The 21668-nt window shown below is 42.8% G+C and overlaps 1 protein-coding gene across 7 annotated transcripts in view; it reads left to right on the top strand.

The window, feature by feature from the left end:
* ARHGAP22 (Rho GTPase activating protein 22) overlaps window positions 1-21668 on the top strand; it is a 217856-nt gene that overhangs the window by 88648 nt on the left and 107540 nt on the right. For all 7 annotated transcript variants that reach the window (XM_021073072.1, XM_021073078.1, XM_021073079.1 and 4 more), the window contains one exon: window positions 20640-20727. In XM_021073072.1, the coding sequence (XP_020928731.1) occupies window positions 20640-20727 (88 nt within the window). The remainder of the gene's footprint in view (window positions 1-20639; window positions 20728-21668) is intronic.

Below are 21668 nucleotides of genomic sequence, written 5' to 3'. Positions count from 1 at the left end.
GCAGCATGAGAAACATAATCTTATTCATTGTTTAGATGAACATAACTTACTTTAATTATATTTGGGACATTCTAGCTCCTTTGTACATTAGTGGAAGATTGAGTTACAGTTTATCAGCAAAATGGAGGTGATTTGAGGGGGCTGCTGTGAGATTGCTGCCCTGCCTGGTCTGCTGAGGATGATGGGTTGGTTTCCTGCGGCCTTTGCAGAGGCTCGGGATGGGGCATGCCTCCCTTGGTGGAAAGCAGCATGTGCCCCTTGGCGGCAGTAGCTCAGCAGGGTCAGCTTGGCACGGATCAATGCAAAAGAATCTATACCATGTTTCTCAGACTAACTGGCCCTCAACTAAACAGCACAGTGGCCTCTCTCCCAGATCAGTGTATACCCCAGAGCATAGCACTAGTTGCAGAGCCTTAAGACCAATAAGACAGAACCAAACTGCTTCCAGTCAGAGAGGGCCCCTCCCATCCCAGGCAAGCCCCTGGACCAGGCATCAGTATTTCTCAAAAGTGTGGATTCTGAGCAGAAACAAACTTCTGAGGGAATGTGCTCCAAGCCTCAGGCCAGTGTGAGTGGCAGGGTCAGCATCTACAACAGCCTTTTCATGGTGGGGGGAGAAGCTGGAAGCTGTGCAGCCCCAGAACCATGGCAGGGTCAGCCACATGGCAGAGTAGCCCTGTGGTTCAATGCCATGTCCCCCTGGGTTCCTCACAGTGTGGGGTGGGCATCAGGCAGTGCTGCCTACCAAGCACTCCCAGTTCTGTAGCAGAAGCTTTTCCAAATCTGCCACATGGGCTCAGAAGAACCAAGGGCAGAGTCAGCACCTAGATGGGACAGAAATTGACACCAACATCTGCCTGAGTCTTGGGTCAGAGAACGTGCTGGGAGGAAGTGGCTGGCCAGTAAAGACCCACACCCCACTTGGAAGCTCAGAGCCTGAGCCCTCTGATGGCTGCTTCCCTTCTGATTGTACCAACCCTCAACTGCAGTGACTGATAAGCCACCAATTGGACCCCAGAGGGACTAGGCTTATCAGTTTCTCCCCTTTACTCTTCCACCTGGAACAATAGGTATTTTAAGGAGGCAAGGAGACCTATCGTTTGGTCCATTAGAACCAGGGAGGAAAGGAGGCATTTCATACTCCCAGGACCTCCCACAGCCCAGCAGAGATCCTTTATAGGCTGGCCATTCGGTGTGGGAGCCATGACCCCTCTCAGACAGTGACCTGCATCCTTCCTGGGTTTCTTCTCATGCTCTAGTCCAAAGGGTCAGGCAGGAAGGGGCCATCACAGTGGAGGCCAGAACCTGGACCTTCTGCCATGCCCTGCTCAGCACTTTGACCGTGAGGGCTAGGCAGATCCCACTGGCCCGTGCACCCTGCCCCAAGGCTGTATCACAAGGAGATGGACCTGTCCTTTCATTGCTTTTTCCTCCCAACATCCAATCAGAGGAGCAGGAGAATAATTATTATTAGTTAAACAGATTTGCATAGAAATACAATGCTTAAATTGTGTGATTTTAAAACTTTTTTATTGGGTCAAGTGAGCTGTTTGGGACAAAATTATCTAAAAGGTGTTAACTCAAAATAACATCTGAGTTAAACAATGCTAAATGTTCCAGAAATCCCAGCCCCTAAACAAAGTAAAAGTTCATCTCTAGCTGCAGTGAGTCGGCTGTGGATCAGGGGGCTGCCTCATTTGTCTCTGTGCCCTCTGAGGTTGATGCAGCAAGGGAGGGAGGAGAGGGGCTGGAGGTCAAGGGCAGTTTCTAAAGGACCAGGCCTGGAAGTGGAGGGTGTCAATTCTGCCCAGTCCCGGTGGCCAGAGCCCTGTACCACCAGAGGGTTCAGGGTTAGGGATGCCTCCTGTGTGAGCATTCTGGTCCACTGGTCACAAGCATTTGTTCTCCTGTGTCCCTAGAAAGCTACTGGGCCCCCCAGCACTGGGCCTAACACAGTGACACAGAGAGGCCAAGACACTAAATCTAGTGAGCGCTGGCTTTGCACAGACACTTTGCAACATGGCATCGCATCTCCTTCTCATGAGTATGATCACAGGCATTAGAATGTGCCCACCTTAATGACAAGGGACTGACAGGTGACTGTGTTGGAACCCCTGACCTGGGTGGAGCCTAAGGTTTCACAGCTCTAGGACCATGGGCACAGCCTCAACCCCATGGCCTCTGCAAGACTTAGGAATCCAGTGAGGTGGGGCCTCCTTAATGGCCCCAGGAATCACTCAGGGGTTTGGGGCAATGTCTGGATCAGGGTCCTGGAGTGGCACAGAACTAATCATGGAGAAAACCAGGACCACCAGAGGAGGACCCACCCACCCTGGAAAAGACATTCTCTCTAGGATTGGGAGATGCTATTAGCTTTGAGGCTGGAGGGTTGCTGAGGGCTTGGTCCAAACCCCAGGCTTAGAGCCACAAGTCTGCCCCAGGCCCAGGGTTCCAGGCTTACCCTGGGATCCCAGCTGGACTTTCGTGGGCTCAGGCCCCAGGCTGGGAAGCCCTCCAGGTAAGGGCTCCAGGGCCTCTGAGCATCTGAAGAGGTGCAGGAAGGTGCAGGGAGCTGGTGCTCAGGCCCCCAAAGGCTCCCACTTTCTGCAAAGCACAGTGCTGTCCCTTCAACACTGCGCCCAAGGAATATACATCACGAGCTGACAGATCCTCTCAGAAGACCAGGTATGGTCCGCGACACGGTGGTGAAGCAGGTGTGGAGACACGTGGGGACACCAACTGCATTTAGAGTTTCCGGGGGGGCCACCTCACTCTGGAATCTTTTGGGAGAAGCTTCAGGACAAAGTCCTGAGCAGACTGTGAAGCCAGACAAGTGACTCACCTCAACTCCTTAGGGAGGGAAAGTGCCCAACCAAAAAACAATTTGTCTCCAAGTTTTAGGTTTGCTTTTTTAGGTATCTGCATTTTAGACAGTAATGGAGCATGGTTCCAGCCTTGTGTGATAAGAAGGAGGAGGATGTTGCCCTGCTTGGCGCTGAACTTCACTCTGATCTGTGTTATTTAAAATTTGGAGTGATTCAGTTCCTGGTTGGGTGTCAGAGGCTAAAGCTTTTTAAGATTGATCTGAGGCCACAATCAGAGTTAGAGGAGATAAAGAACCCTGAGTGATGGCTTTTTAAACTGTGTCTGCAATTTTCCAAGATGCTGCCGGGGGAAAATCTTATCATGTCCCTTGCTAAGAAGCATTTCAGAAGTTGCTTCTTCAGACAGTCTCTCTCCAGACAAGATGAAAAATGAAGACTTCCTAGAGAGCCAGCCTTTGATCAAGTTGGAGAGAGAGCTAGATTAGAGCGTGAAGTTCATTGAACTATGGAGAAGCCCAAAACCCAGGGGAAGTGCAGGCACCCAAGCCCTGCAAAAGTCCCTCCAGGATTGTCATCACAAACTCTGGGAGTCTCCATTGTGGTTCAGCAGGTCAAGAACCCGACTAGTAGAGTTCCTGTCGTGGCACAGCAGAAACAAATCCCACTAGGAGCCATAAGGTTGTGGGTTTGATCCCTGGCCTCACTCAGTGGGTTAAGGATCCAGCGTTGCTGTGAGCTATGGTGTAGGTCACAGACGCAGCTCAGATCTGGCGTTTCTGTGGCTGTGGTGTAGGCTGGCAGCTGTAACTCCAATTAGACCCCTAGCTTGGGAACCTCCATATGCCGTGGATGCAGCCCAAGAGAGCAAAAATAAATAAATAAATAAAAAGTAAAAATAGAAAAGAAAAAAAATTAAAAATATTGAGAGGTCATTCTTTGCCAGACAAGCTATGGCAGCCTCCTGGGCAGGCAGTGTCTTGAGCGCTCTGGCAGTTGAGAGGACTGCCGCTCCAGATGTTTGCAGACTTGGGGGAGAGGGGAAGTCACTCTGCCTGGGAATGATAGATGGGCATTCCAGGATGCAGAAAAGCTGGGTAGAATGGCCTGGTCCTTGACACATTAATAAGCAGGGGAGCATTCAGCCCCATAGTGACAGTGGAGAGATGGCAACAGCCCATTACCCTGGCATGGGCTGTGCCTCATGAATTATCTGACTAATCTTTTTTTTTTTTTCATTTTTACTTTTACACTAAATTTTCTTTTTCTTTCTTTGTTTTGTTTTGTTATTGATGTTTTTGCTTTGCAGGGCTGTACCCACAGTATATGGAGGTTCCCAAGCCAGGGATCAAATCAGAGCTGCAGCCTCCAGCCTGCACCACAACCATAGCAATGCCAGATTCGAGCTGTGTCTATGACCTACATCACAGCTCACAGCAACACTGGATCCTTAACCCACTGAGCAAGGCCAGGTATCGAACCCACATCCTTATGGATACTAGTTGGGTTCGTAACCTGCTGAGCCACAACAGGAACTCTAAAATTTTCTTATTTTTATGCAAACATCACAGGGTGAAACATGAAAGCTGCCTTACCATTCCCCCCACTCCCTCCCAAAATGTAAGCTTTCTGTGCTGTTTCTGTATATTTTACATGTTACTCATGGGTTCTTGAGAGGGCAGTAACAGAAATTGAGATGAGATAATACTAAATTATGTTTCTAGCACTTCTTTTTTTTAATTTAACAATTTAGCTTAGAAGCCTTTGGTATATACCTCATTCTGATATGGCTGTACCAGAAATTATTTAATCACTCCCCCACTGATGGACAAGTAAGTTGTTTCCACTTTTTCTGATGGAATGCTACAATAAATATCACTATACATACATTTTTGTGTGTTTGTCTTTCCTTGAAACAAATTCTGAAAATTCAGTGCTAGGTTAAAGGATCTTTCATTTTAAAATTATTTTATACATTGCAAAATTGCTTTCAAAAAGGCTTTATCAAATTACTATTCCATCAAAAATGTCTGAGAATGCTCATTTCTCTTGTTTTATCCAATATTAGATATTTGTAGTCATTTTATTTTATTTTTTGTTGATGTATAGTTGGTTTACAATATTATGTTAGTTTCAGGTATAGACCACAGTGATGTGGTTTGTTTTTTTTTTTGTCGGTTATATTCTGTTATAGGTTATTACAATATTGCATATAATTCCCTGTGCTATATAGTAAGTCCTTATTGCTTGTCTATTTTATGTAGTTTATATCTGTTAATCCCATATACCTAATTTATCCCTCCCTGCCTAGAAGTCATTTTATTTATTTATTTATTTATTTATTTATTTATATTCATTTGCCTTTTCTAGGGCCACACCCTGAGCTTATGGAGGTTCCCAGGCTAGGGGTCTAATCGGAGCTGTATCTGCCCACCTACACCACAGCCACAGCAATGCAGGATCTGAGCTGCATCTGCAACCTACACCACAGCTCAAGACAATGCTGGATCCTTAACCCACTGAGTGAAGCCAGGGATCAAACCCACATCCTCATGGATGCTAGTCAGGTTTGTTAACCACCAACCCATGATGGGAACTCCAAAGTCATTTTAAATGAATAATCTTATGACATGTTTACCCACCATTCACATTTCTTCTATTCTTGCTAATACAATTTTTCTACGGGATTCTTAAAAATTTTTAATAACACATTTTACTTAATCCAACACATCCAAAAATTATCATTTTAATATGTAAGCAATATAAAGTTATTAATGAGATATTTCACATTCTTTTTATTTATACTAAGTCTTTGGAATCCATTTACAGTATCTCAGTTTGGACAGTAAGCTTTCCACAGAAATACTCGGTGTATGTGGAGATTTCATGAAGTGTACACACGAAAAAGTAGCTTCACATACCTGCGTTGTTTTAGATACATTGTTGTAGGAAGAATGATGGCTCCCTGAAGATGTCCCTGTCCCAGAAACACGTGAATGTCATGGTATGTGGCAAAGAGGAATTTAGGTTGGAGGTGGGCTCAAAGTTGCCAATCAGGTGATCTTACCATGAAGAATTATCCTGGATTACCCACAGTGGCCCACTGTAGTCACAAGGGTCCTGGGGGAAAAGAGGCAGGAGAGGAGGTCAGGTCAAAGGGCAGTCTCAAGATGCAATGCTGCTTTGAAGATGGAGGAAGGGCCAAGAGCCAAGGGATGCAGGCAGCACCAAGAAGCTACAAAAAGCAGCAACAGATCATTCCCTGCTATAGGGAAGAACATAGCCTTGCCATCCCTTGGCTATAGCCCAGTAAGACCCATTTCAGACTTCTGGCCTATAAAAAGGTGTTTTTTGTTGTTTTAAGCCACTAAATTTGTAGTGATCTGTTAGGAAACTAATAGACATACTTGAAGCTTTTCCAATAATTGAATCAAGTATCAATTTCTCATAACAGCTTTATTATGGTGTAAGTGTCATCACTAAACTGCACATATTTAACAAGTACAATTTGATAAATTAGAATGTATGTGTACACCTGTGAAACCATCTCCACAATCAAGATTAAAAACATCTATTACCCCCAAAATTTCTTTTGTATTTTTTTGTAATCTCTCTCATCTTCTGCCCCTCCTGACCCCTGACCCCAGGCAACTACTGATATATTTAGTATGTGTTTTCTGGAATTTTATATACACAGAATAATGCAGAATATACTCTAGCTTTTTTCATGCAGTATAATTAGAGATTCTTCCATGTTGTAGCATGCCTTTTTACTCATTTTTGTGGTTGAGTAGTATTCCTTTGTATGGATGTGGCATAGTCTGTTTATCCATTTGCTTGTCGATGACCATTTGGGTTGTGTTCAGTTTGGGGATATTGAAAAGGAAGCTTCTATGAACATTCGTATACAAATCTTTATATGGACATGTGCTTTCATTTCTCTTAGGTAGACACCTAGAAGAGGAATGGCTGGATCAAATCCTAGGTGTATGTTTAACTGTTTTAGAGACTGTTAAACTTTTTCTAAATTGTTTGTATGATTTTACATTCTCACCAGCAGTGTATGAGGGTTCCAGGTCCTCCACACCCACATCAACACTTGCTATGGTCAGTCCTTTAAATCTTATTTATTCTAATAGATATGTAGTGATATTACATTGTGGTCGGTTGGTCTGTCTTTCTTTCTTTCCTTCTCTCTCGCTCGCTCATGCTCTTTCTTTCTCTTTCTTTTCTTTCTTTCTTTCTTTCTCTCTTTCTTTCTCTCTCTCTCTCCCTCCCTCTCTCCTTCCCTCCCTCTCTCTCTCTCTCTCTCTTTCTTTCTTTCTTTCGTCTTCTTAGGGCCCCACCCACAGCACATGGAGGTTCCCAGGCTAGGGGTCAAATCGGAGCTACAGCTGCCAGCCTACGCCACAGCCACTGCAATGCCAGATCCGAGCCGCGTCTGCAACCTACACCACAGCTCACAGCAACACCAGATCCTTAACCAAGGCCAGGGATTGAACCCTCATGCTCACAGATACTAGTCAGGTTCGTAAACCTCTGAGCCACAACAGGAACTTCCCACATGTGGTTTTAAGACCACATCATCGCGTTTCCCTAAGAACTGATGATATGGAGGATCTTTTCCTGAGCTTATTTGGCATTCCTGCATCTTCCATAGTAAATTATATGTTCAGATCTTTTGCCTGTTTTTAATATCAGGTTGTTCCATTCATACTAGATTTTAAAGTGCTTTGTATTTGGGGTACAAATCCTTTATCAGATACATAATTTTCAGGAATTTTCTTCCAGTATCATATCTTTCAAAGAACAGGGAGTTTTACTTAAATAGGTGAAATTATCATTTGGTTCTATTATAAATTGTGCATCTAAAAAATGTTGTATTTAAGAAATCTTTGCCGGAGTTCCTGTCGTGGCTCAGTGGAGACTAATCTGACTAGCATCCATGAGGACACAGGTTCGATCCCTGGCCTCACTCAGTGGGTTAAGGATCTGGAGTTGCCATGAGCTGTGATGTAGGTCACAACACAGCTCGGATCTGGCATTGCTATGGCTGTGGACCCCTAGCCTGGGAACCTCCATATGCAGCAGGTACGGCCCTAAAAAGACAAAAGAAAAAAAAAAAGAAAGAAAGAAAGCTTTCCCTATCCAAAGTCATAAAGGTTTTCTACCAGAAGCTTTATAGTCTTAGATTTTACATTTGGGTATGTGAATCATTTTGAGTATATTTTTGTATGTGGTGTGAGGCATGGATCAAAGTTCTTTTTCTTTAAACACAAGAAGGTAGAATCTTTCCACTACCATTTGCTGAAAATACTTTCCTTCTATCCATGCTCCACTGAGTTTGCCTTTGCACCTTTGTCAAAAACCAGTTTGTTTGTTTCTGAACCTTCTTTTCTATTTCATTAACTTCCTTGTCTATCTTAATGCCAGTATCACAAAGTTTTGATTACTGTAGCTTTATAACTTCTTAAAATCCAGAAATATTATGCCTCTAACTTTGTTATTCTGCTTCTAAATTGTCTGGCTATTGTAGGTCCTTTATATTTCTAAATGAATTTTAGAGTCAGCTGATCACTTTCTACAAAATACCTACTGGTACTCTGATTGGGATTGCTTTGAACCTTTAGGCCAATTTGGGAAGAACTAATATCTTAACAATAGTAGGTCTTCTGTTCAGTGAACCCAATACATCTGTCCATTTAGGACAGATGTATTGGGTTTATAAATGGACATCTGTCCATTTATACCTTCTTTCACCTCTCCCAGCATATAATCTGAATGATTTATAGTTTTCAGTACACATACCTTGAAGATCTTTTTTTTTTTTTTTTTTTTTTTTTTTGTCTTTTTGCCATTTCTTGGCCCGCTCCTGCGGCATATGGAGGTTCCCAGCTAGGGGTCGAATCGGAGCTGTAGCTGCTGGCCTACACCAGAGCCACAGCAACGCAGGATCCGAGCCGCATCTGCAACCTACACCACAGCTCACGGCAACGCCGGATCGTTAACCCACTGAGCAAGGGCAGGGATCGAACCCGCAACCTCACAGTTCTTAGTTGGATTCACTAACCACTGAGCCACGATGGGAACTCCTAAGATCTTTTGACATATTTACCCCTGAGTATTTCACATTTGGGGTAAAATTAAAATGGCTTTGATTTTCAATTTCCAATTGTTTAATGCTAATATATAGAGTGATTGAATTTGTCTTATACCCTGCACCCTTGCCAAACTCATTTATTAAGTTTAGTAGCTTTTTGGGGGTAGGGTTTCTGCAGATTCTCTACATGAACAATTTCATTGTCTATGGAAACACTCTCATGTATTCCTTTCCAATCTGGACAGCTTTTATATCTTTTTCTCACCTTGTAATAGCAGCTGGAACTCCAGTACAATATTTAATTGAGGTGATAAGAATAAAACATCATTATCTTGACCTTGGTTTTAGGGGAAAAGCTTTTAGAATGATATTAGCTTTTTGTTTTTCAGAGATACCCTTTATCAGGTTGAGGAAGTTCTCTTTTATTCCTAGTTTGTTGAGAATTTTTATCAGGAATGGATGTTGAATTTTGTCAAATGCTTTTTTTTTGCATCTATCAAGATGATCTTTTTTCTACTTTATAAATATGGTGAATTTCATTGATTTTGATTGTTAAATTAATTTTACATATTTGGGATAAACCCCAGTTGGTCACTAGGTATTTTCCTTTTTATATATTGTTAGGTATGATTTGCTACAGTTTTGCTGAGAATTTTTGTATGTATGTTCCTGAGTGATATTGGTCTGTAGTGTCTCATAAAATGTACTGGTCTGTTGACCTCATAAAATGCACTGGAAACCTTGCTCTTTTTTTTTTTTTTTAATTTTCAAAAAGAGTTTGTGTAGTATTGGTGTTATTTTTCTTAAATATTTTGTAGAATCCGCTAGTCAAGTCATCTGAGTTTGGAGTTTTCCTTATAGAAAGGTTTGTAGCTACAAATTCCATTTCTTTACTTGATACAGGGTTATTTAACTATTTCTTCTTGAGGGAGTTTCTGTAGTTTATGTCTTTTTTCATCCAATTTATCTAAATTTCCTAATGTATTAACATAATGTTTTTTCTTAAAATTACCTTATTTGTTTATAAATCTGAAGATCTATAGTGAATTCACCTCTCTCATTCCTGATTTTGGCATTTCATCTTCTCTCTTTTTCCTGATTAGTCTAGCTAGATGCTTATCGATTTTTATTGATCTTCTCAAAGAACCAGCTTTTGGTTTCACTAACTTTCTCTTTTTTTTTTTTTTAATTTTCCATGTTATTTATAGCCACTCTGATATTTATTTTTTCTTTTTTTTTTATGTTGGGTTTAATTTGATCCTCTTGATATACTTTCTTTTTTTTTTTTCTTTTTTTTTTTTTTTTTTTGTCTTTTGTCTTTTTAGGGCCGCTCAGCTACAGCAACACCAGATCTGAGCCACGTATGCAATCCACACCACAGCTCACGGCAATGTCGGATCCTTAACCCACTGAGCAGGGCCAGGGATAGAACCCGCAACCTTATGGTTCCTAGTCGGATTTGTTTCCACCGCACCATGACAGGAACTCCCTCGATGTAGTTTCTTAAGGTGGAAGCTGAGGTCATTGCTTGAGGCCTTCTTTTCTGATGTCAGCATTTAGTGCTATCATTTACTCTCTGACTACTCCTTTAGAGGCATGGAAAAAAATTTATGTATTGTGTTTTCATTCTTATCCAGTTTAAAGTACTTTCTAATTTTCCTTTTTGATTTTTTCTTTGGTGTATAGGTTATTTAGGAATGCATTAATTGGTTTCCATATATTTGAGGATTTTCCAGAATTTTTTCTGTTATTAATTTCTAACTTAATTCCATTGTGGTCAGAGAACATATGTTGTATCTGAATTCTTTTCTATTTATTAAAACTTGTGTATGGCCATCTTAGTAAAATTTCATGGACTCTTGAAAAAAATGTATTTTTCTGCTGTTGAGCAGTTAGGTCAAATTGGTCCATATTGTCTTTTCAGGTCATATATGTCCTTACTGATTTTTCTTTTTTTGCCTACTTGTTCTATCAATTATCAATAAACAGATATTGAAGTTTTTAACTATAATTATTTTCTATTTCTCCATTAATCTTTACTCCTTAGGGTAGATCCTTTTTTCCATCTAATCTCATTTCCCTTTTGCCTCATCGTCTTGAGCAGTTCTTGTGGTGTGAGTCTGCTGATGATGCATTATTCCATATTTGTTTTTTGTATCTTAAAAAGGTCTTCACTTAGCCTTTATTTTTGAGGTAAACTTTATCACTGGATTCAGAATACTAGGTCGACAGATTTTTCTTTTAATTTACCTTTAAAGATATTGTTCCACTGATTTTTTACTTGCATTGTTTCTGATTAAGAAATTTGCTGTCATCCTCACTTTTGCTCTCTGTACATATTGTATCATTTTCCTCTGGCTGCTTTTAAGAGTTTCTTTTCATAATTTGGTTTGACCTATTATATTGTGATATGCTTTCATACACTTTTCTTCAAGTTTCTTTCTTTCTTTTTTTGCCTTTTTAGGGCTGCACCTGTGGCATATGGAGATTCCCAAGCTAAGGGTGAAATCAGAGGCCACCAGCCTACACCACAGCCACAACAACACAGAATCCAAGCTGCGTCTGCTGCCTATACCACAGCTCACTGAAATGAGGATCCTTAACCCACTGAGCGAGGCCGGGGATCAAACCTGTGTCCTCATGGATGCTAGTCAGATTCGTTTCCTCTGAGCCATGACGGGAACTCCTCTTCATGTATTTTATGCTTGGAGTTCATTGGACTTCTTGGATCTATGAGTTTCTACTGTTCACAATTTGGAAAAGTTTAACTTATATTTCTTCAACTGTTTTTCAGTTACCTCCTCCTTTTTCAGAGACTTCAATTACATTTAGGTTATACTGCTTGAAGTGGTCCCACATCTCACTGATGCTCTGTTCATTCTTTTTAATTCTCTTTTTTCTTTGTTTCATTTTAAGAAGTTTCTAAAATTATTATATTTTCAAGTTCTCTAATCTTTTCATCCATAAGACTGAATCTGCTATTAATCCCATTCATTGTATTTTTTATTTACATTTTGTACTTTTCATCTCTAGAAGTTTCACTTGAGTCTTTTTTTACATCTTCCATTGAGGGTGTCACCTTTGGAGCATATTCTCTGGCCTCAGTCAGATTCAGATGTCTGTACTTCCACCTAACATCTTTTTGTTTTTTAGTTTTTTTATTGTTATTTCCCCAATACAATTTTTTTTCTACTGTACAGCATGGTGACCCAGTTACACATACATGTATACATTCCTTTTTCTAACATTATCATGCTCCATCATAAGGGACTAGACGTAGTTCCCAGTGCTACACAGCAGGATCTCATTGTTTATCCATTCCAAAGGCAATATTCTGCATCTATTATCCCTAAGCTCCCCATCCACCCCACTACCTCTCCCTCCCCCTTGGCAACCACAAGCCTCTTCTCCAAGTCCATGATTTTCTTTTCTGTGGAAAGGTTCATTTGTGCCGTATATTAGATTCCAGTTATAAGTGATATCATATGGTATCAGTCTTTCTCTTTCTGACTTACTTCACTCAGGATGAGAGTCTCTAGTTCCATCCATGTTGCTGCAAATGGCATTATTTTATTCTTTTTATGGCTGAGTAGTATTCTATTATGTATATGTACCATGACTGATCCATTCATCTGTTGATGGACATTTGGGTTGTTTCCATGTCCTGGCTATTGTGAATAGTGCTGCAATGAACATGCGGGTGCATGTGTCTCTTTTAAGGAAAGTTTTGTCTGGTTATATGCCCAAGAGTGGGATTGTGGGGTCATATGGTAGTTCTATGTATAGTTTTCTGAGGTACCTCCATGCTGTTCTCCATAATGGTTGTATCAGCTTACATTCCCACCAACAGTGGAGGAGGGTTCCCTTTTCTCCACACCCCCTCCAGCATTTGTTATTTGTGGACTTATTAATGAGGGCCATTCTGACTGGTGTGAGGTGGTATCTCATGGTAGTTTTGATTTGCATTTCTCTCATAATCAGGGATGTTGAGCATTTTTTCATGTGTTTGTTGGCCATCTGTATATCTTCCTTGGAGAAATGTCTATTCAGGTCTTTTGCCCATTTTTCAATGGGGTTGTTGGCTTTTTTGCTGTTGAGTTGTATAAGTTGTTTGTATATTTTAGAGACTAAGCCTAGAAGAAATGGACAACTTTCTAGAGTCTTACAGCCTGCCAAAACTGAATCAAGAAGAAATAGATCAGCTGAACAGACCAGTCACTAGAAATGAAATTGAATGTCATAAAAACACTCCCTACAAATAAAAGTCCAGGACCAGATGGCTTCACAGGTGAATTCTACCAAACATACAAAGTGGAACTTATACCCATCCCGCTTAAACTTTTTCAAAAGGTTGAAGAAGAAGGAACGCTCCCAAAGACATTCTATGATGCCACCATCACCCTAATTCCAAAACCAGACAAAAATACCACCCAAAAAGTAAAGTATAGGCCAATATCTTTGATGAATATAGATGCAAAAATTCTCAATAAAATTTTAGCCAACCAAATCCAAAAACATATAAAAAAGATCATACACCACGACCAGGTGGGATTCATCCCAGGTTCACAAGGATGGTTCAACATGTGCAAATCAATCAACATCATACACCACATTAACAATAGAAAAGTAAAAAACCACATGATCGTCTCAATAGATGCAGAAAAGCATGTGACAAAGTCCAATATCCATTCATGATTAAAACTCTTACCAAAGTGTGTATAGAGGGAACATATGTTTCAAATTAACATAATGAAAGCCATTTACAACAAACCCATAGCAAATGTAATAATCAGTGGAGACAAGCTGAAAGCCTTCCCACTAAAATCTGGAACAAGACAAGGATGCCCACTCTCACCACTGGTATTCAACATAGTAGTGGAAATCCTAGCCACAGCAATTAGACAAACAAAAGAAATAAAAGGCATCCGAATAGGAAGAGAAGAGGTAAAACTGTCACTGTATGCAGATGACATGATACTATACATAAAAAACCCAAAGGACTCAGCCGAAAAACTGTTTGAAATCAATAAACTCAGCAGAGTAGCAGGATATAAGATTAACATTCAGAAATCAGTCGCATTTCTGTATACTAACAATGAAATATTAAAAAAGGAATACAAAAATACAATACCTTTTAAAATTGTACCCCCAAAAATCAAATGCCTGGGAATACACCTGACCAAGGAGGTAAAAGACTTATATGTCAAGAACTATAAAACATTAGTTAAGGAAATTAAAGATGTAAAGAAGTGGAAATACATGCCATGCTCCTGGGCTGGAAAAATTAATATTGTAAAAATGGCCCTACTACCCAAAGCAATCTACAGATTCAATGCAATCCCTATCAAATTACCCACAACATTTTTCACAGAACTAGAACAAACAACCCAAAAATTTGTATGGAACCACAAAAGACCCAGAATCGCCAAAGAAATTCTGAGGAACAAAAACCAAGCAGGAGGCATAACTCTCCCAGACTTCAGGCACTATTACAAAGCCACAGTCATCAAGACAGTGTGGTACTGGTACCAAAACAGACATACAGACCAATGGAACAGAATAGAGAACCCAGAAATAAACTCAGACACCTATGGTCAATTAATCTTTGACAAAGGCTGCAAGAACATAAAATGGGAAAAAGACAGTCTTTTCAGCCAGTATTGCTGGGAAACCTGGACAGCTGCATGCAAATCAATGAAATTAGAACACATCCTCACACCACACACAAAAAATAAACTCAAAATGGCTTAAAGAGGAGTTCCCCTCGTGGCTCAGTGGTTAACAAATCTGACTAGGAACCATGAGGTTGCAGGTTCAATCCCTGGCCTTGCTCAGTGGGTTAAGGATCCAGCATTGCTGTGAGCTGTGGTGTAGGTCGCAGCTGCGGCTCGGATCTGGCGTTGCTGTGGCTGTGGCTGTGGTATAGGCTGGACCCCTAGACTGGGAACCTCCATATGCCATGGGTGTGGCCTTAGAAAAGACAACAACAAAAAATGGCTGAAAGAATGTAAGACAAGACACCATCAAACTCCTGGAAGAGAACATAGGCAAAACATTCTCTGACATCAACCTTACAAATGTTTTCTCAGGCCAGTCTCCCAAAGCAACGGAAATAAAAGCAAAAATAAACCAATGGAACCTAATCAAACTGACAAGCTTTTGCACAGTAAAGAAAACCAAAAAGAAAACAAAAAGACAACTTACAGAATGGGAGAAAATACTTTTTAAAAATGCAACTGACAAGGGCCACCTAATACGGTGACTGTCATTTCATAGGATCACAAGCTAGAAACACTCAGCTAAGCCACTGCACAATTCCTGATTTACAGGAACTCTGTAAGAGAATAAAAATTTATTGTTTTAAGCTACTGAGTTTGGCAGTAATTCACTTTATAGCCATAGGTAACTAAGACATACGGTATCTGACATAGGAGGCTTTCTGAATTCTAAGCATCCTCACCAGAATTGGTGTAGGTTGGACTACATCCTAGGAGCCCCATTGCTGCATTTAGACAAATGAGAGGGTACAAGGCTAATCACTGGGCAGCTTCCCCTCCACGTGCAGTGTTCCTGGTGTTTGCATTTAAGATGCTGAAAAAAGATGAATTTTTAATAAACCTTCTAAGTTGACACTAATATGAAAAATATACTGTCTCCCAAAGGGCCTTTGGCCTTACCCATTTCCCAGAGGTTGCTCTCTGAGAGAAGGAGTTTATGGAGCTTGTGTCTGGGGCCCCGCTGGTTGCCAGTGGACCCTCACAAGCTGTCCATTCACAAAGGTCTAGAAGGAAGCTATAGTGAGACAACAGCAGGCCTGGAGTGGAGCCCTGTTGCACACAGACAGAATGGCACTTCCTTTGACCATTACTCACTTATGCCAATGGACGGTACTGGTGTGGAGCTATAAATGAATAGATTCCGTGTCAGCCTCTCAGGATGAACTTGAATATGCAGCCTGAGTACATAAATAGCAAATCAGAGCAAATGCACATAAGCTCAGACACACATTGAGCAGGAGAGCAGACTAACCTTCATGAGAGGCTATTGTGTGTCTGGAGTTTGCACACTCTCTTTCTGCACCCAGGTGCCCATCTGTGCAGTTCTGTGTCCAAATGGTGTGTCTGTTCCCCACCCCCTCCCCCAGGTACTGCAGAAAAGAGGCCTGCTGGGCCCCTCCAAAGTGCTAGTACTCACTTAGGCTCCTCAAGGCAATCCCAGACTCCTCTAGCCCAGGGCACTATCTGAGGAGCCAGAGCAGGTCTTCCTTGTCCTTGGGAGCCACATGCATCCCAGACATATCACCTCAGTCAAAACCTGGCTCTCCAAGGCCAGCAGGAAAATAACAAATCATTTAGCCCTTACAACAGCCTCACGTGGCAGATACTATTATCATCTTTTATTTTACACATGAGGAAGTGACATGCTGAGTAAGCTCATGGAAAGTCACCTTCCTTTGGCTACTTTCTCTAAGTACCTCTAGACAGTGGTACCTCTTTTTCTAAGTACCTCTAGGCTGACATGGGAGGCTTTCTGAATTCTGAGCATCTTCACCAGAATTGGTATAGGTTGTACTCCATCCTAGGAGCCCCATTGCTGGGTTTAGACAAATGAGAGGGTACAAGGCTAATCACTGGGCTGCTTTCCCTCCACATGCAGTATTCCTGACGTTTGCATGTAAGATGCTGGAGTTCCCATCGTGGCGCAGTGGTTAAAGAATCCAACTAGGAACCATAAGGTTGTGGGTTCGATCCCTGGCCTTGCTCATCAGGTTAAGAATCCAGTGTTGCCATGAGCTGTGTGGTAGGTTGTAGACTTGGCTTGGATTACACATTGCTGTGCCTATGGCATAGGCTGGCGGTTACAGCTCCAATTGAACCCCTAGCCTGGGAACCTCCATATGCCTGGGGTAGCGGCCGTAGAAAAGACAAAAAAAAAAAAAAAAAAGCATTTAAGATGCTGAAAAAAGACAGTTATTCTCAAAGTGTACTCCTGGCAGCCAGCAGCATCAGAAAGCTGGTTAGAAGTGCATATTCTCGGAGTTCCCGTCATGGCGCAATGGTTAACGAATCCCACTAGGAACCATGAGGTTGTGGGTTCGGTCCCTGCCCTTGCTCAGTGGGTTAAGGATCCGGCGTTGCCGTGAGCTGTGGTGTAGGTTGCAGACGCGGCTCGGATCCCGCGTTGCTGTGGCTCTGGCATAGGCCGGTGGCTACGGCTCCAATTCGACCCCTAGCCTGGGAACCTCCATACGCCGCAGGAGCGGCCCAAGAAATAGCAGAAAGACAAAAAAAAAAAAAAAAAAGTGCATATTCTCTTACTTTCCCCAGACCTATAGAATCAGAAACCCCAGGCGTGGGTCCATCAGTGCTATGCTTACCAGCCATTTGTTAAACATTTTCATTATTAAAAATTAAACCATACAGACCCACAGTTAGATAAATTGTATTAAAAACAAAGGTAATCAATGGATTAACAAAAGGTCCTACTGGGTAGCACAGGGAACTATATTAAATATCCTATAATAAACCATAATGGAAAAGAATAGAAAGAATATATAAATATGTGTAACTGAATCACTTTGCTGTACACCAGAAGCGAATGCAACATTGTAAATCAGCTTATACTTCCATAAAATAAATTTCAAACAAATAAAACAAAACCCAAAGGTGATCAGTCCTTAAACTGTATCACCCCCTCTGTGCTCTAGAGCCTTTTGACCTGATTGTATCTGTGGGGCAGGAGCATTATGGTACATTTCTTCCTATTGCCAAGTTCAGTGACATCACGAAATCAGCCATGGGGGGTATTTGTATCACAGAAGTTGACAAACCGTGCAAATCAGGTTGCCTTACCTTTTTCAGAGAGCCTGTTCAACATTGACCACAATACCACCAGACATGGTGCTATGCGTTTTAATAAACCCTGGGGTGACTCCGATGTCCCCTCAAGGTTGAGTCCTTGCCCGAGTATTTCAGTGCATGCTTCATACTGACTCCTTACATGTCCTTCATCATAGCCTTAACAAACATCATACTAGAAACAGGAAATCAGACTGACTCTGCTTCCCTGCCCCCCCTCTCTCTGCCCCTTCCTCCACCCCCAAGTGCCTGAGCAGAATGCTAGGATCAAAGTCATGCTTTTAACTTGTGGGAGGCAGGAGAGATCTGGGGGACCAAAAGCCAGTTCTGAGAGCCCTAAGGCGGCCACACTTGGATTCTTCTGAGTGAGTGGTGAGCATGGCCCCAGAGTCCCAGGCTGGCTCTCCCGGGCAGCTTCTTCCATGCAAAGTCAGCCAGCAGCTGCTGTCACAGATGTGGAAGGGAAGGTGCTCCAGCATGCGACACAGCCCTCGCACATCCCAGCTCACCCTTGCCAGCAGAGGGACAAGGGGGCTGGTTGCTTCACCTGTCCGACCCCCATCTGCTTGTCCAAGAAAGTGGGAATAGTAGTACCCACCCCTACAGGGCCTCTAGAAAGATAAAAGTCCTGTAGAGAACCAGGAATATAGTATAAGCTCTGCAAACAGGAGCTGCTTTTCCACATAGCTGGAATAGAAAGTCAGGTCAGTGTCAATATTGTTACTCCCATTTTGTGGATGACAGGTATTGAGACATAGAGGGGAAAAAAAAAAAAAAAAGCTAAGTGCTCAGAAGTAGAGACAGTTACCAAAACGGCAAACACCAGAAACATCCCATTAGCCAGTGACGGATCTCATCCACACCCTATAATGAGCACGTTTCCCCATCCTGCGGCTGCGGTTCTGATTCATTCCCACCAGCTCCAGGTTCCCTAGAAAGAAACTGTTAATTCAGTTACAGTGATTACCAGCTGGCTTTCTGGTTTATTGCTATAATTTCTCTAAAACAAGCCTCTGTGGATAACGACAGTGTTCTGCCTTTACGTTGCTTAAATGGGAAAAGGTATTTCTGTGTGTGTCTCTGGAGCACAAGATTCTAGCAACCACGTGGAGGATCCAGTTACCTTTAAAGCCAAGAATTGCCTGGAAAAGGTGCGGCGGAATGAAGAGCACTCTGCAGGCTCGCATAGGGGTGGGGGACTAGAGGCAATGACGTGGGTAAAGCAGGTGACTACACCAGTTCCCTGGGCAAATGCAGTTGCAGGAGTGCTGTTCCCCCACCCAGTGTGGAACCCTGACATATGGTAATATCTGGGGTTTATTCAGCAAATACACAGCTTTCACTGTGTGTCAGGTAGTGCTCTGAGGGTTTCGGAGTACTAATTCATTTAATGCTCAAAACAGCCCCACATAGAACTATTATTAAGCCTATTTCACAGATAAGGAAATTGGGAAGTTTCACAGAGAGGTTAAGCAATTCGCCTGAGGCCACACAGCCAGTAACTAGCTAATCCAGGATTTGAACCCAGGCAGTTAGACTGTAGGTATGGAATTTAAAAATGAGTTTCCCATGGAGAGAACCAAAAGTGTGTAGTGAGGGCTTTGTGCAGTCTGAGCTGAACAAATCTGAGCATGAATGAGAAGCCTCAGTGGAGATCAGTCACTAACATAGAAAAGGGGAATGAAGGAGGCCCTGCCCAGCCTGGTGGGTGGGAAACGGTGAGTCAGTGTAATTATAACAGCACCTTGTCTAGAGCAGGATTTACTGAACTGGAATCTGGTATCTCAGTGCCCCTGAAAAGTGGGAGTTATGATCTCATTGTATAGACATGGAAACTGAGGTTCAGAGAGGTTAAGAGGTTGCCCGAAGTCACACAGCCTGAAAGTACAGGGCTAAGACTCAAACCCAGCCTCCCCATGCTCTTCCCCTGCATCTTTCATCCTGGCTACTAGATTTGAGCATTTAGATAATGGGGTGGGACCCACAGGGAGCCCCCCCCCCCAAAATGTACACACACTGGTTTATCAGGCTTATGGCACCATCTGCCTGGGTACCTTCTGCCTGGTAGCCGACTCCCATGCATAGGTAAAGAGGTAAAATCTCCCTCAGCCAGCAGGGGGCAGAACTGAGCTCCTTTCCCCCACGTCATCATCTCCTGGACAGTTAGGTTGAGGACCCTTCCACTCCCCGACTCTCCTGCTGAAAACTCCTGCCCCAGAAAGCTTGCACATGGCCACACTGGGACAGGAGCCCCCAATAATGAAGCCTTCCTTCCTACTCCTGCCTTGGGCTTCCATGCCTTAGCCAGGGGAGTGAACCCCATCTTCTCCACGGGTATGTACAGAAGTGAACCTTTCCACAGAAAAGAAACTCATGGAGGAGAACAGATTTGTGGTTGCCAAGGGGGAGGGGGAGGGAGTGGGAGGGACTGGGAATTTGGGTTAATAAATACAAACTGTTGCCTTTGGAATGGATAAACAATGAGATCCTGCTGTGTAGCACTGGGAATTATATCTGGTCATTTATGATGGAGCATGACCATGAGAGAAAAAATAATGTATATATGTATATGTGACTCGGCCACCTTGCTGTACAGTAGAAAATTGACAGAACACTACAAACCAACTATAATGGAAAAAATAAAAGTCATTAAAATTAAAAAAAGATGTAGTGTCGCCCTACTGCATGGGGGACCCTATGCAGGGCCTCCTGTGCCTGGTCCCTGACTTGGAAAGGAGGCCTGTGCTCCTCCCAGCACCCAGCCAGGGACCCCTGACCCCAAGGCCCCACCCTCTGCTCTCCAGGAACCCTTTCTTAGCCGTCTCATGCCTCGTGTTTGTGTTTGTCTCTCTACTTTAGGGATTTATTTCTCTACAAGGGACCCAGGTGACTGAACTTCTTCCTGGCCCCGAGGACCCGGGAAAGCACCTCTTTGAGATCAGCCCAGGTAGGCCTGCACACTCTCAGCTCTGTGCTGGGGCTGACCCTGGTGGCCCTCATGGGCATGTCCCCTCACCTCTGGCCTAGGAAGGGCCACCTTCACAGCACTCCTCTCTGCAGGAACTCTGGCGCTGTCTCCAAGCACAGTTCAGAAATTTGGGCCAAATATAGAGGATATTGCAAATGTGGGGGAAAATTATAAAATCCAATCAAGAGAGTTCCCGTGGCTCAGTGGTTAATGAACCCAACTAGTATCCATGAGGACGCGGGTTCAGGTTCAGTCCCTGGCCTCACTCTTGGGTTAAGGATCCAGTGTTGCCATGAGCTGTGGTGTGGGTCGCAGATGCGGCTTGGTCCCACGTTGCTGTGGCTGTGGTATCGACCAGCAGCTACAGCTCTGAATCGACCCCTAGCCTGGGAACCTCTGTATGCCACAGGTGTGGCCCTAAAAAGACAAGAGACGAAAATAAAAAAAGAAAACCCAATCAGTTGTCTGGATAATTAGCTTTTGGTGAGAGGAAAATGTGGATTTTTAAAATCACTGTAAGACAAGGGAAGAAACCAAGTGACGGGGCACCTTAGGGTGAAGGTCCAAACACAGTTTCTGGGTCACATGCAAATAAGTCCAGGCAAATCCCTGGCACAGGTTCAGAGTGTTAAAATAAACCCCATCATGAATCCCCGAATAGAGATCTGGGATGTGATGGGAGCAAAGGAGCTTATTTACTTCAGAGAACTGCTGTCATGTTGACAGTTACGAAACCGTTTTTTAAAGTTCCCAGTTTTAAAATGTGATTCTTATTGAACTAAGTAAATGTATCTTGCACATGAATCAGTCTGTTTATAGAGGGGCCGGCTTCTACAGTGAGGTGGTGTTTTCCTTAGCTTGACTTCTGTCAGATCTGAGCAGTTTATCCCATTCCCAAGAAAGCCCAAGGATGAGAGCAG

Source organism: Sus scrofa, chromosome 14 (genome assembly GCF_000003025.6).
Source record: "Sus scrofa isolate TJ Tabasco breed Duroc chromosome 14, Sscrofa11.1, whole genome shotgun sequence".
NCBI classification, from domain to species: Eukaryota; Metazoa; Chordata; class Mammalia; order Artiodactyla; family Suidae; genus Sus; species Sus scrofa.
This window is presented reverse-complemented; position numbering and strand designations above follow the sequence as displayed.